General features: G+C 39.3%; 1 protein-coding gene across 2 annotated transcripts in view; it reads right to left on the bottom strand.

The window, feature by feature from the left end:
* The window catches only part of vclb (vinculin b), a 47,749-nt gene that overhangs the window by 7,091 nt on the left and 24,593 nt on the right, over positions 1-16,065 (bottom strand). Inside the window, exons 7-14 of one of the 2 annotated variants that reach the window (XM_052102870.1) lie at positions 9,127-9,217; positions 6,954-7,101; positions 6,575-6,728; positions 6,302-6,477; positions 3,165-3,355; positions 2,878-3,077; positions 705-833; positions 468-617 (exon numbers count right to left, since the gene is read on the bottom strand). In XM_052102870.1, coding sequence (XP_051958830.1) covers positions 468-617; positions 705-833; positions 2,878-3,077; positions 3,165-3,355; positions 6,302-6,477; positions 6,575-6,728; positions 6,954-7,101; positions 9,127-9,217 — 1,239 coding nt within the window. Of the gene's footprint in view, positions 1-467; positions 618-704; positions 834-2,877; positions 3,356-6,301; positions 6,478-6,574; positions 6,729-6,953; positions 7,102-9,126; positions 9,218-16,065 lie in introns of both variants that reach the window. The other variant, XM_052102869.1, reaches the window with a different exon arrangement.

Genomic DNA, 16,065 nt, shown 5'->3' with positions numbered 1-16,065 from the left:
TAGAATTAAAAAAACTATGTAACACTGTACAATAAAGTTGTATTCGTTAACTTCATTAGTTAACATGAGCTAACAATAAATAATACAGCTCTTATTGGGCTCATTTAATGCTAATTTTAACATATCCTTGTACATTTTTAAAATCAGAAGCTGTATATAATAACATTAGTTAATGCGCACAGAATAAACAATGAACAATTGTATTTTAATAAATTAACATGAATAAATGCTGTCAAATATATCGTCCATTGTTAGTTCATCTAACGTATTTATAAAAGCTAACAAATACAACTATATTGTGAAGTTTTACCCAAAAATATAATAACCCTGATTTGATTGCACATGCGGTACCGTATGATCAAAGTGACATTTCAGATCATTTACAATCAGTTTCAAACTCTTATGAATAAACTGGAAATAAATGATACCTTTTATAAACATTATCTTCAACATTACATTTGTCGTACCTGTGGCGTGAGCTCTCGGGCAGATTTAACCGCGGCTTGGATGCCCTCTACGGTGCTCTTATTGGCAGAGCCCACGGCGGCCGCCTTCTCTGCTGTAGCGCCCAGACGCCCGGCGTGATTCTCAAAGTTTGCCGCCCGCTCATCAAACACCTGAACAGCACCATCAGATTATATCAGTAACACAGAGGGACGTATGTGTGTGTGTGTGTGTGTGTGTGTGTGTGCGTGTGTGTGTACCTCCTCTCTATTGGGGGTGTTCGATGGGGCCGTCGCTGCCACAGCCAATAGTTTGACGGGTGTGGTCGTGTCACTGAAGATATCAGAAACTTCCTGTGTCATGGCTTCCTGCATTTTACCCTTCAGATCCTGCAAAAACACATCAAACACACATTACTACAGAAAATACCTTGTAATACTTACACTGGTATTCCAGAGGGCGCTCTTTCCTGTATCCGTGTGTGCATGTGTGATTTACAGCATGACCTGTAAATATCAGTGTACTTGATGATTGGTTGTTCTGTGTTGGCATACATTCATGTAAATGTGATCAATGTATATCCGGTTTGTACACCAATTTTCATTCATATTTTAATACATCATTTTTTAAATGTCAATTTTATTTCTTCAAATTTTGTTTTTATGACCGATTTCCACCCTCTCCCTGGCCTCATTCATTAAACTTTTGTAAATAGGAAAATATATATTAAGTAAATATATATTTGCAGTAATCTGCGCATAAAATGGACCTCCCAAAAACGTTATGCCGGATTCATAAAAGCTTCGTACCCCCCAGATGTGTGAATGTTAGTGAATTTTTTTTATGCTAGTTTTTTATGAATGAAGCGAAGACATAATGTAAAATTGATTTAGCAAGCACAATAGCGTCTCAAAAGTGAGGCCTTCAGTCATCGCTTGTTTTTGCTGTAATATGAGGTTCTTTTGTGAATCAAACAGTTCAAGAAGTCAATAAAAATGGTTTGGCATGAGCGTAAAAAATGGGAGGAGGATGTCTACCACCATTAATCTTCTCTGGTTCAGTCGAGCACGTCGCCAGCGTCATTTGTGAAACTTCTCGGGTAAATCATGACGTTAACAGTGATATACTTACAACTTACAGTGATGTGTTTATTTATAGGTTTAACAGCATTAGCATTGAGCATATGTTATCAACTGAACACAATTTATCGATGCCTATACTATTATGAAACCTAAATTATAGAGTTCACATCAAATAAAAACTGTCCAACTGGTCACGTTAGAGGGTGTTCATTTATACGAGAAAATCAAACGCAAACTGTGTCTTTCCATGAACCTGGAAAAACGATAGTTGAGAAAATACTATACGCAAGCAGCAAATAAACGTTTCTACAAAAGTATAGGCTATGGTTTAAAAAGAAAACGTTTTTACAAATTTCTGTTATTTCAACATCATCGGATGTCATACGCACGATTTACACGTTGGCGCATTCGGACATCTTGCGCGCTATTTACACGTCAGTACATTCGGACGCCTTGCGCGCTATTTACACGTCGGCACGTTCGGACGCCTGATGCACGATTAACACGTCAGCACGCTCGGACGCCTGACGCACGATTAACACGTCAGCACGTTCGGACGCCTGACGCACGATTAACACGTCAGCACGCTCGGACGCCTGACGCACGATTAACACGTCAGCACGCTCTGACACCTGACGCACCATTTACACGTCAGCACGTTCGTACGCCTGACGCACGATTTACACGTCAGCACGCTCGGACGCCTGACGCACGATTAATACGTCAGCACGCTCGGACGCCTGACGCACGATTTACACGTCGGCACGCTCGGATGCCTGACGCAGGATTAACACGTCAGCACGTTTGGACGCCTGACGCACGATTAACACGTCAGCACGCTCGGAAGCCTGACGCACGATTTACACGTCAGCACGCTCGGACGCCTGACGCAGGATTAACACGTCAGCATGTTCGGACGCCTGACGCACGATTTACACGTCAGCACGTCAGAACGGCTTTACAAACGATTTACACAAATTCGTTCTGCTCGTGTTTCATGAATGAAGCCCACAGTTTCAATAGTAAAGTGGCAATACGTAAACACTATAAATGTTATACCTTTATCTTTGTAATATTATGTCCACTTCTTTATCATGATGACGAAACACTGGTAAAGCCAGTAACCTCCTTGATTTTATCAAACTAAAATAACATTTACATGTATAATGATGTTGTGATGTCATAACCAGGACACTCAGCTTCTGTTTGAGCCGTTTTTGCAGTTGAGTTTTAATCAGCGTAGCTCTTTAAAAGAGCGAAGAAAGTTTTCCTGTTTTCCAGCATTTGCCCACATAAATGGGTTCTTAGGACTACCAACTTATAGCTGCTTATGTGTGTGTGTCTCTCTTACTTGGAGAGTATCCTGTAGCTGTTGAGCGATTGCACGGGATTGTGGACCATCTCCGTCTCCACGAGCCGCTAGTTCGGCTAACTGCGCCATCAGATGCTCCACCTCCTCGCATTTACCCAACAAATCGTGCCTATGAGATGCCGGCAACGCATTGGCCAGACGACGGCCCTCGGCAACCAGCCCACGAATCGCAGCCTGGCCTACAAACACAGACGACAAAAGAAGGAAATATTTAAATGAGTAACAAATTTTTGTTTTATTTAAACTGACAATTTCCAGAAACTCACCGACACCGCTGTCGTCCAGTGTTGGGTTTTCGATCCATCTCTGAGCTTGCTCGATTTTGCCTTCCAGGTGAACGGCGGCTTTGGCCGGGCGAGAGTTGGCTACGGATTTACTGGTTTTGGACTGAAGATTCTGCAGAGCCGTGGCGATCTGCTTCGCCAAAGCACGAGCCTCAGGAGTATCACCCTTACCTCTACATACACAGACAAGACGAGATAACTATAATCAAGAATTGTAATATAGAATTGAAAGTACATGATTTATAAAAGTGTTTTAAGTATATCGAAACAAACAAACACAATCTTTCACAATCAATACTTTATTTTAAGAATGTGAAATGTCAGAATAATAGTAGAGAATTATTTATTTCAGCTTTTATTTCTTTCATCACATACCCAGTGGGTCAGACGTTCACATACACTTTGTTAGTATTTGGTATCATTGCCTTTAAATTGATTAGCTTGGGTCAAATGTTTTGGGGATCCTTCCACAAGCTTCCCACAATAAGTTGCTGGAATTTTGTCCCATTCCTCCAGACAGAACTGGTGTAACCGAGTCAGGTTTTGGCCTCCTTGCTCGCAAATGCTTTTTCAGACCTGCCCATAAATGTTCTATGGGATTGAGGTCAGGGCTTTGTGATGGCCACTCCAATACCTTTACTTTGTTCTCCTGAAGCCATTTTGCCACAACTTTGGAGGTATGCTTGGGGTCATTGACCCCATTTGGGACCAAGCTTCAACTTCCTGTCTGATGTCTTGAGATGTTGCTTCAATATATCCACATAATTTTCCTTCCTCATGATGTCATCTATTTTGTGAAGTGCACCAGTCCCTCCTACAGCACCCCCACAACATGATGCTGCACCCCCCCATGCTTCACGCTTGGGATGGTGTTCTTCGGCTTGCAAGCCTCACCCTTTTCCCTCCAAACATAACGATGGTCATTATGGCCGAACAGTTCAATGTTTGTTTCATCAGACCAGAGGACAAGATCTTTGTCCCCATGTGCACTTGCAAACTGTAGTCTGGCATTTTTATGGCAGTTTTGGAGCAGTGGCTTCTTCCTTGCTGAGCAGCCTTTCAGGTTATGTCCATATAGGACTCGTTTTACTGTGGATATAGATACTCGCCTACCAGTTTCCTCCAGCATCTTCACAAGGTCATTTGCTGTTGTTCTGGGATTGATTTGCACTTTTCACACCAAACTACGTTCATCTCTAGGAGACAGAATGCATCTCCTTCCTGAGCGGTATGATGGCTGTGTGGTCACATGGTGTTTATACTTGTGTACTATTGTTTGTACAGATGAACGTGGCACCTTCAGGCATTTGGAAATTGCTCCCTAGGACGATCCAGACTTGTTGAGGTCCACAAATTTTTTCTGAGGTCTTGACTGATTTCTTTTGATTTTCCCATGATGCCAAGCAAAGAGGCACGGAGTTTGAAGACAGGCCTTAAAATACATCCACAGGTACACCTCCTATCAGAAGCTAATTGCATAAAGGCTTGACATCATTTTCTGGAATTTTCCAAGCTGCTTAAAGGCGCAGTTATCTTATACGTCGGACCCACTGGAACTGTGATACAGTCAATGTGTCAGAGACTTGGCTAAATGCGTACATTCCAGATTCGCTTGTAACCATTCCCGGATATACCTTACATCGGCGCGATCATGAGGGCAGCAGGCGAGTCGTCGCCGTACTGTGTATTTGTAATAACATGACACAGAAACGACAGACTCACTTGTAAGTAGAGGAGTATGAAGTCTTATGGGTTAGGTTGCACCATAACAGTCTTCCTCATGGGTTAAGCTGCATTATCGCTGATGTGCTGTATATTCCACCGCGCTCCACAGCGACGGCCCAACCAGACACACTAATTACACAATATCCGGAACATTGCCTTGGCAACATCGAATGCAATTGGGCAGCTGTGGCTCAGGTGGTTGAGCGGGTTGGCCACTAATCACCGGGTTGGTGGTTCGATTCCCGGCCCACATGACTCCACATACCGAAGTGTCCTTGGGCAAGACACTAAACTCCAATTGCTCCCAATGGCAGGCTTACGACGTCCATGGCAGCTCTGCCGACATGTGTGTGTGAATGGGACATAGTGTAAATCGCTATATATGTGCAGACCTATCTATATATAATTGCCAGCATGGTGCAGTTGTCATCCTCGGGGACATGAATAGGTATAAGTCTGAAACCATCTGTATCAGACATGGACCGAACCAAGTTGTGATGGGAGCAACAAGAACAGCCAGTCAACTTGATGAAATTCTTACCAACATTCCTTCCATGTAGAGTCCAACCTGTGCATCTGCCACCTGTTGGCACCTCTGACAATCAAACCATCATGTGGAATGCTGGTAAATTGCCATCCATGCCCATAAAGTACATCACTTGTAGAAAACGTACATCTGTTTTGAGGCACCACAAGAACCCAAATCCCTGCAGAATGAGTGTGACACTCTGGCCAAGCATTTTGCTTCAGGATGGGACCAAGTGGATCACACTATTCCATCTGAGGAGGATGTTATTACTCATACACTGTCAAATGGTACTATACCTCTCCTGAGTATCAGGCAGATTAATGCTAGACTCTGTAAAATCAATGCAGGGAAGGCAGCTGGTCCTGACGGCATTGCTTCTTGGGTTTTAAAGACTTTTCATGAAGAACTGGCGCCTGTGTTATGTGATGTTTTTAAAGTTATGTCTTTATGGGAAGTAAAAACAAATTGAATTGTGATTAGTCACTTTAGACGGTCTCTTCCTGTCTAAAAGGTTGGCTCTTGGTCAGAATAAGCTGCAATGTGGAGCAGACTGATAGTCAAAAGTAGGCAATGATTGCAGCGTCACACATACATTCTCACAGTGTTTGTTAAAAGGCTTCATTGCACATTCACAGAAGTGAAGATCATCAGTACAACACTGTCAGCAACACGCACATACAGCCGTTAAATATTCTGACAAAATGTGCAAAGCCTTTGAACAAACGTTGCTTAACTACAATCAAACAGTGAACAGTCAAACAATGGAAAACTGGAGTTTGGAATGGAAAAATGTGCTCATATTCCAGAGACTGCGGCCAAGAATTCCACAAACTCAAGATGTTGAGATAGTTGAGAAAGTACGTACAATTTCTTGAGCTCAGAGAGTTTGGCGGTGAGCGCGTTGATCTCGCCCATGTTGCGCAGGATGTCCTCTCTTTCTTTGGGATCTTCACACAGGTCAGCGATCTTCCTCGCCTCCCCCAGAAGAGCCTTGATGTTCTCCTCACCCTCGGGACCTCTGTGGGGGTCCGCCAGCCAGTTCTGGAGAGGCAGTACATGGTCACCATTCACAAGATAACACACTGTAACCATTACATGTTGTGTGATGTGCAACAGCGATCTGAACAAACCCTCTCACCTGAGCAGCGTCTATTCTCTTGGCGATGGCTTGTTTTGAGTTGGTCATAGCCTCCAATTTATGCGCCGCATTTTCAACTTTCCCCGTCAGAACGTCCAAACCCTGAGACACCTGCTGCGCTTTCTGCATGGCCACTGGACTCGCTCCCTGACCCCTACATAGTACATACATGTAACACGCTAAATCACACTTTCCCAAATATATCTATGCTCTGATGCTAACAACAACTTCAAAGTAATCAGACATTATACATATATATATATAGTATACTGACTAATAGAAAGTATTTATAAAATCCCCAAAGAAAGAAATTCAGCGGTAAGACTCCGTAAGTGATGGTGGTAAAAATGGGGTTTGGGGTTTTCATGCGCGATCATACCTGGCTCGTAACTCAGAAACCTGTTCGGTAATCTGTCCAAGAGTTTTGGCTGTGCCCACAATATCTCTCCTCTCTTTCCCAGCACAGAGTTCGCCCACTTTACCTGCTTCATCCAAAATCTGACCAATGGCCTGCTCGCCAGAGTCACCTGCATAGGCACACAGAACGACATGAGGAAACATCCACAATTCCATCCATAGCAGAGATGTGTTCGGAATGCTATTTGTTTTACCACTGCTACATAATAATTTTTTTGAAAGTATTCTGTATGTATACTGTGCATAGTATGCACATTTTCAGTATGCATGGACATCAACAGCATAACCTACTATACATGCAGTAAACTGCGTATAACCCAACAGTGACGGCTAGTGTTGTATGTTTTGTGGTGTTTGGTCTGTCCTTAGTTTCGCTCTCTCTCTAATTGCTCTCAGGTGTGCACAACTGGGTGACCTGATTGCCAATGGGGCACACCGGCATATGCATATGCATATGCATATATATATATATATATATATATATATATATATGTGTCGGTGTGCAATATATATATAAATATGTATAAAAATATATAAAATATAATAATATATATATTTGTCAAATTAACGCATTAATTTAGTGCGATTAATTATATAAAAAAATAACAAAAAAATTAACGCAATTATGTCCCCAGACTGTAATAGGGAAGATTCCTGATCAATTCAAGCTTGTCGTACCACATGTTTTCTCCAGGGGGCAGTAAGCGCAACTCCAGCTGTATAGGCAACGTGCAGCTTATCCAGAGAACAAACCACACTTACTGACAGCATGAAAAAACACCTTGGAGGCAAATCTGAACTTGGGGATCTCACGACATGTTTTTCTAAGTATTAAACTATGTTTAACTTGACACAGCGACCTAAAAAGGGTATGTTTATGACGCAACGCAACCAAAGTGAGATGATCTAAAAGCATCCGTCTGATGCAGGTGTACATTGACGCGTCCTTTGACAAGCCCGTCTAATAAATCTCAGACTGATTGACGAATTAAATTGCAAAATATATTGCAGTGATCTGCAGACCAATGATTGGCTTATGTTCAGTAATATGCAAATAAACAATACATTGGATTTTAAAGCCAATTTTTTTAAACTGTATTTTTTAATGCTTGACTCCTCTGCCACAATAATGTAATGCATTTTAATTATCTGAATATCATTTGTAATAATTCATATATAAATAAATGATTGTATTGTATAAATATATATTGAATTATTGTTATTTGAGGGGCCTCTCAGCAAATACATATAGATGCAATTAATTGTGATTAATTGTATTAATTAATCAGCACATGTAATTCGTCCCTTGATCATGCACGCTTAATGCAGCTAGATTATAACGTGATGACTGGCGACTTACTGAATCATGTTAAATATGTCACTGTGCATTTCTTATCGTGAAGAAAATTGGCAATCGTAGCTTTAGTTAAAGATGGATTGAAGTGAACAGGGACACAAGCGGAATAATCAGTTAAGAGCTAATGATTAATTGTTGCAACAATCGCAGAATAGTCGAATAATCGTTCGATTAATCAATTATCAAAATAATCGTTAGTTGCAGTTCAATTTAATTCGTGATTTTTTTTTACTCATCAATAAAATTAAAATATATGTATATACTGTATAAAACTCTTAATCTGGTGAATATATAGGATATAAAATTTGTAATTTCTTAAACGCATACATGTATAGCATAACAACAAGTCTCTGCCATTTCAAAATAAAAGTCCCCTTTGTATTTTTAATGAATTTCTTTAGTTAAAAGTCCCTCATTATGCACCAAATCTACATTTTTCGGGATATTTTGGGAATTTTGGCCTCACAATAAATTGCTTGTAGAGCGGAGGAGGGCGGGGCCGCCACAATACGCGAGCGCGCCCCAATCAGGCTGATTGGGGACTGGCCGTGCGTTGTTCCAGCCCAGCCCTCCTCCGCTCTACACTGCTTTTGTTTTGTTTGTTTTTCTTGTAGCAATAATGTCCGTTCCCATCATAGTAAAGAATGACCGATTTAAAAATATATTTATAAAAAAAAAATAAAAGCCTGATTAATCGGTTATCGGCCTTAGATATCGGTATTGACATAAATCACTAGCAGTACACCATTCAGAACATTGCTTAGGTGTATTGTCATACCTGGCTGGGCATGAGGGTCTCTGAGCCAATTCTTGGCCTGGGCCATTTTCGAGTCGATCAGAGCCAGTGCTCGCTTCATTTCCTCTGTGTCCTGCACACAAATAACACAAAATAAACAATCCAACCCAAATCAACGATTGAATGTTCAAACAATATGAAAGCAGAAGATATTCATATGTGCCAGATCTTCTTTCTTTATTAGCTTCCTCAAAAGTTGCATTTATACTGTGATAAATCTTAATGAACAATACCCCATCAAGAGTTATCAATTCATTCTAAATTAAAGGAATAACAAATTAAAAGTCCCATCATAACAGTGCTGATCTTATTATTATTATTATTATCAGCAGCAGCATTATTAATAATGCAAGTGTAATATAACATAAAAAAACTATGTTATAAGTTTACATAAAATAATAAAACAAATGAAAATAATGTTGCCTTTACAGGGCTTGTAAAGCATTATTTTACTAAGTGCATTACAAATAAAAGAGAACTGAACACTGTCAACCAATTCAGTTTTCACCGATATCTGGCACTAATCTGATTTTGCATGCATCTATGCAACAAAAACACGTCATCAGATATTTTTGCATCTGATTTGGGACGCTTTCAAACGCAGTGCATCTAACATCTGGTCATCTGACCTACTTGTATCTTAAGTCAGAATGAATGTCACTTGGATCGCGCACATAATGCACAAATGAAAGAGAAAAATAAAATGTGCATTTCATTGCATTTATATATTCACAGATTGGATGGCATAATAGATCACAATCGGATCAGCAGTGTAAATGCAGCTGCAGTGGTCACTATGTTTCACTGTGTGTGTAAGGGCGGTTATTATTATTCTGTCAATTGTTGGTGTGATTTATTAATAGGTATGACCTCACTGAACTGCTTCCCTTGGTCTCCATAATCTTCACCAGTGCTCCTGTTATTAATACTAAGCCTTGGATTGAATACTTTGGCAATATCATACAAGACTGTTAATGTGCCGAGAGAGAGAGAGAGAGAGAGAGAGAGAGAGAGAGAGAGAGAGAGAGAGAGAGAGAGAGAGAGAGATGGTATGTCGTGATCCAGTAGGTCATTTCCTTTTTTGGTTATGAAAGTTTCAGTTCCCTAAAGCTGACATAAATTGTCCGTTTTAACAGGAGAAAACAAACATAAGCACATGGGTAATGTGCAATATACTATGAATGTATAAATATAACGAACGTTGTTATTTTTCAGTGTTCATGAGGGTTATGTGTGCGAAATTCTCATCGTGTCCCTGTTTTGGAGATGAGCGGTCACACTGAAACTTCACAAAGCCACAAAGCTCACAGTTTCTTTCACAGCTACCTCAGTGATGACACACACACACACACACACACACACACACACACACACACACACACACACACACACACACACACACACACACACACACACACACACACACATATATACACACACACACACACACACACATATATACACACACACACACACACATATACACATATATATATATATATATATATATATATACACACACACACACACACACAAAAACATCCTGTCAATGACAAATTCATTCCGAATTCAAGACTCCAGAAAAACCAGATGTTATTTTGGTGGGGTTTAGACAAATGTAACAATAGTTGACCATTAACTCTTTAAGCCTTTTAACTTTTTTCTTTAAGTTTTAAAAGATGTCCTGTTTCAATGGGATACTCAAAATGAAAGGCTTATAACTATAGGTATGAAAAAGGAGGGTCAAGTGTTTGGTATCATTGTAAAGAAAACTTTGTTTTAATGATATAGATTATGATGCATTCTGAGACTCTCGGCCTAAGAAACAGCTGAAAAATCACAAAACAAATATTCTTATTTGACATTATACATCTATGGGTGTAAATAAAGTGGCTCTGAAAAACTGCTTTTGCTTTGTTCCCAATCATGACAACTGTATCAAGAGGCAAATTTTATGTGTTGATACGACAAAGCAATCAAATGTTAGAACATACAAAATGTATATATCCATGTGTCCAGAAGACTCTCCAAACAAATAAAACATAAGAATTGTACATAAGAACTAATTACACAGGCAAACACAACAATGACTAAAGGTTTCATTCAGGAGTGAGTTTCATTCTGTGTCATTTGAGTCATCATTGAGTCGGTGTCATGTATTTGACACCTTTTGTTCTGTGCCATTTGAGTCATCATTGAGTCTGTGTCATGTATTTGGCACCTTTCATTCTGTGCCATTTGAGTCATCATTGAGTCTGTGTCATATATTTGGTGCCTTTCATTCTGTGCCATTTGAGTCATCACTGAGTCTGTGTCGTGTATTTGGCGCCTTTCATTCTGTGCCATTTGAGTCATCACTGAGTCTGTGTCATGTATTTGGCGCCTTTCATTCTGTGCCATTTGAGTCATCGTTGAGTCTGTGTCATGTATTTGGTGCCTTTCATTCTGTGCCATTTGAGTCATCACTGAGTCTGTGTCGTGTATTTGGCGCCTTTCATTCTGTGCCATTTGAGCCATCATTGAGTCTGTGTCATGTATTTGGTGCCTTTCATTCTGTGCCATTTGAGTCATCACTGAGTCTGTGTCATGTTTTTGGCGCCTTTCATTCGGTGCCATTTGAGTCATCATTGAGTCTGTGTCACGTATTTGGCGCCATCTCCTGGTGGTCATATGTAACATTGTGCTTCATGTGGATTATCTAATGATCTATACATCTGATTACCTTGTGTGTGGACTCGTTTGAAAGATAATCGCCTCCTCTAAATAACTTTATTTTATGTTTATTATCTATTACTATTACGTGAGTAGAACAAATAGTCTGCTGTATTCTACTCGAGTACTTTCCAACAACATATGACACATGGATATTTGATCAGTTTGATGTTTTTACTGATTACAGTAATAAATAGTGCAATTTTATTTTTTTAATAAATTATCAACATGGAACACTTCTGATTTGTCAGCAAATTTTAAAGCACTTGTTCAGTTTCGGTCTATATGCATTGTAAAGAAGAGCTTCTAAGCTTTCAAAAGATACATATTTTGTGTTGGTCAAGACTGTAGTTATTATCATTTTGATGATTGCTTTTTTCCCTTAGTGGGCCTATCTGAGCTTAAAGGGTTAAACCGGTAAGGTTGGTCTGGTTTGATGGACTTTGAGTGGTTCTGTATATTTAAGCACTCTTGATTCACTAATTGCATATCTCTGTAATTCCACATATTATTGGTTGCTACAAATTACTATGCAAATCTAAAATAACCCCATCACATGCTTTAGTTTTCCATCCAAATAAAGGCTTGAGGGTTTATCCGGACTGCACAGCAGCATGCAAGTTAAGCAATTATGACAAAAACACATTGCAACTTATAAATTATATTATTAGTGCTGCCAGCTGATTAACACTTTTAAAATCGCATAATATTTTGTAGTTAATCACGATTAATCGCAGATTTTAAAAATGCTGAAATTTGACACTATGCACTAAAATATCACCAATTCAAATACCATCAAACGTGGGAGAAATTGAAAGACATAATCCCCACATAGGTTGCATATTTATTGCACTAGGCATTAAAATCCCTTAAACTGTCATTTTAGACCGTGGCTATCCCCTTTGCTACAGCAATCGTGAAGCTGCGTTCATAATTCACATCCGCAAGACAACAGCAGCATCAATCTTTGAACTCCCCATGAATAGCGCTTGCGGACAAAAACGTCTCATTCTGCATTTTGGTGATGGTTAAGATTTGGTGTGCTTCTGTGCCAATTAAAAATTGCCTTACGTGGGTTGAAAAATACTTGATTTCTATCACAAGTCCCATCTGGGCTTGGTTTGTACATCAAATAGTGTTAAGAACTCCTTTCTCAATCATTTTATCACTGGGAGGGAAGCAATGTCAGAGATCGTTTTATTTCCTGACATAACAACCTCCGTGGCGCTATCATAGGAGACACCGCAGTCAGCTAGCATGTAAAGATAGTACGCCCCATAGAATGTCTATGGGACCGCTGCGTTATGCTATTTTATGCTTAGCCTGTAGGCTCACCTTGGTAGAAGGACTCTGGTGCTGTGTGCTTCAGTGTAATCACTCCGAAAATGACTTCAACGGGACTGGAACATTTGTCATCTGCACAGAAGTGCCACTACGCAACACGTCGAAATATTTAGTCACGCAAAACCCGCCAGGTCACATCTCCAACTTGAAAACGACTTAAATGCAGCTATCACCATTTAACACACTAGTTTGACAATATTAGAATTGTAAACGCTCATTATGAAGTGATCGGAGATAAATCGTTTTTGTTGTGAGAGCTAGCGTCAAATTAGCAGAAGAGGCCATTTGTTGACTGCATTTAAACACACACACTATATATAGTATCAGTGCAAGGTTAAACACACACACCCCATCAAACACGATGCAATAAAAGCAGAAAACAGATTAGTTCTGGGTCACATTACAAAAGGACAGAGAGAACAGATCTTTGGTGAGTCCAGTACAGCCTTGACAAACTGAACGGCCCAAATTTGTGGTTCTTTTCCCAGCGTTAAATCACAGAAGCTCAGAGATTTTTGCTAAATTATTTATACGTGGCTCTTAGTACGTATTGCGGATGTTTCCTTGTGAAATGAACATTAGAGGCGCTACAACAACGACTTTCACTTTAACACAAATTATGAGTAAAACGCCTGTTTTGATGTCTAATTGCACTCGAAGCATGTAAATTCACTTAATGAATTGTGCTTTTTCTGTAAAATGGGCAAAACAGCATGAGTTTATAACATCGGCCATAATATCGGTTATTGACCAAAACGTAACGATCGGTATCGGCTACAATTTATATATCTGTGCAATAATTATAATGAACATTAGGACATTTTGATGTCTAATTGCACTCGAAGCATGTAAATTCACTTAAAGAATTGTACTTTTACTGTAAATTGGGCAAAAATGCATGAGTTTATAACATCGGCCATAATATCGGTTACTGGACAAAACGTAACGATCAATATCGGCTAAAATATCTAGATCTGTGCAATAATTATAATGAACATTATAATGTTTTCATGTTTGATTTTACTCGAAGAATGCAATTTTACTTAATGAATTGTTCCTTTTGCTTAAAACAGGCTAAACAAAATAGATTTATAATAATATCCATAGCAAAATAGTTTATATTTCTTCAGATATATGTATTGGTCAAAATGTAATTATTGGTGCAAACATAAATTAAATGACCAAAAGGCACAGTAAATGTCAATTAAAAGTTGTTTGTTTGTATGTTTTGATAATTTAACATTGGAAAAAGTAGCATTTGTTTATCTCTGTGATCAGCGATCATGAAAACAGAAGCAAGACAAACATGTGACATCATCTGATCAAATTTCTCCTTGAGCACAGCCTCATTCTGTTATCATCACACATGAGTGACGGGACCCACGACCAATCATTTCACTCAATCTGATGACATCACGCATAAGCGAGGCCGAGCGTACACCTGCTAACACATGGCGAGAGAGCATGCGCACACATCCTTACCTTCTATGGTGAGAAAACGAACCAAGAAAGGAGAAACAGAAGATATTTCAACAAAACATGAACTGAGAAAACAGAAAGAGAGAAAAGTTGAAAGAGAAACACGAAACAAATCCACAACCCACAAGCCAAGTTCTCACCAGCTCCAAAACCCAAAACCCACATCTGAAAGTTTCCACCTTCACAAAAACACACTAGAGAGTACCACGAAGTCTGTAAAGAATGTGCACGGGTGATATTTCTCTCTAAAATCAAAAAAGAAAAATATATTTTGCATAAACGTAACAAAACCTAATTAAAGAAATATTCCAGATGCAATACAAGTTTAGATCAATCGACAGCATTTGTGCTGTGATGTTGATTACCACAAAAAATGATTAAAAAAAAACAAAAAAAAAACATTTTTGTGGTAATCAACATAATGCCACAATTGATCTTAAAGGTATAGTGTACCCAAAAATGAAAATTCTCTTATTATTTACTCCATTAAGTAACCATCCACTTATAATACAATAACTCCACTTATACCATCCCGGATGTGTATGACGACTTCAGCAGAACACAAATGAAGATTTTTACAAGAATATCTCAGCTCTGTTGGTCCATACAATGCAAGTGAATGGGTGCCAACATTGTGAAGCTCCAAAAATCAGTATAAAAGTAATCCATATGACTCCAGTGGTTTAATCCATGTCTTCATAAGTGATATGATGCGTGCGGGTGAGAAACAGATCAATATTTAAGTCCATTTTCACTATAATTCTCCTCCCTGTACAATCAATTTCCACTTTAACTTTCACCTTCTTCATGCATACGCCCCCTACTGGGCAGGGAGAATCATTTCTAGTAAAAATTGACTGAAATGTTAGACTTTTTCTAACCTAAAATTATCATATCACGTCTAAAGCTATAGATTTAACCACTGGAGCTGTATGGATTACTTTTATGCTGCCTTTTGTAGTGTCAAAATGTTGGCACCCATTCACTTGCATTGTGAGGACCCACAGAGCTGAAATATTGTTATAAAAATATTTGTTTGTGTTCAACAGAAGAAAGAAAGTCATACATATCTGGGATGGAATGAGGGTGAGAATTTTCATTTTTAGGTGAACTGTCCCTTTAACTTGTACTGAATTCAGAATAAACCATATAAACACATTATTAGAGACAGACACACACACACACACACACACACACACACACACACACACACACACACACACACACACACACACACACACACACACACACACCTATGTTGCCCAACCCCAAATACTCACACTCTAATGAGTAAAAGACGTTTATGTTCCTCTGCTTTGTTGCTGTCTAAGACAAAAAGGCAGTTTATGTAAAATCTTCCAGGGTTACAACTGCACTGCTGTGTGT

Source organism: Xyrauchen texanus, chromosome 33 (assembly GCF_025860055.1).
Source record: "Xyrauchen texanus isolate HMW12.3.18 chromosome 33, RBS_HiC_50CHRs, whole genome shotgun sequence".
NCBI classification, from domain to species: domain Eukaryota; kingdom Metazoa; phylum Chordata; class Actinopteri; order Cypriniformes; family Catostomidae; genus Xyrauchen; species Xyrauchen texanus.
Note: the sequence above shows the minus strand (reverse complement) of the source record. Positions and strands in the feature narration are given on the sequence as shown.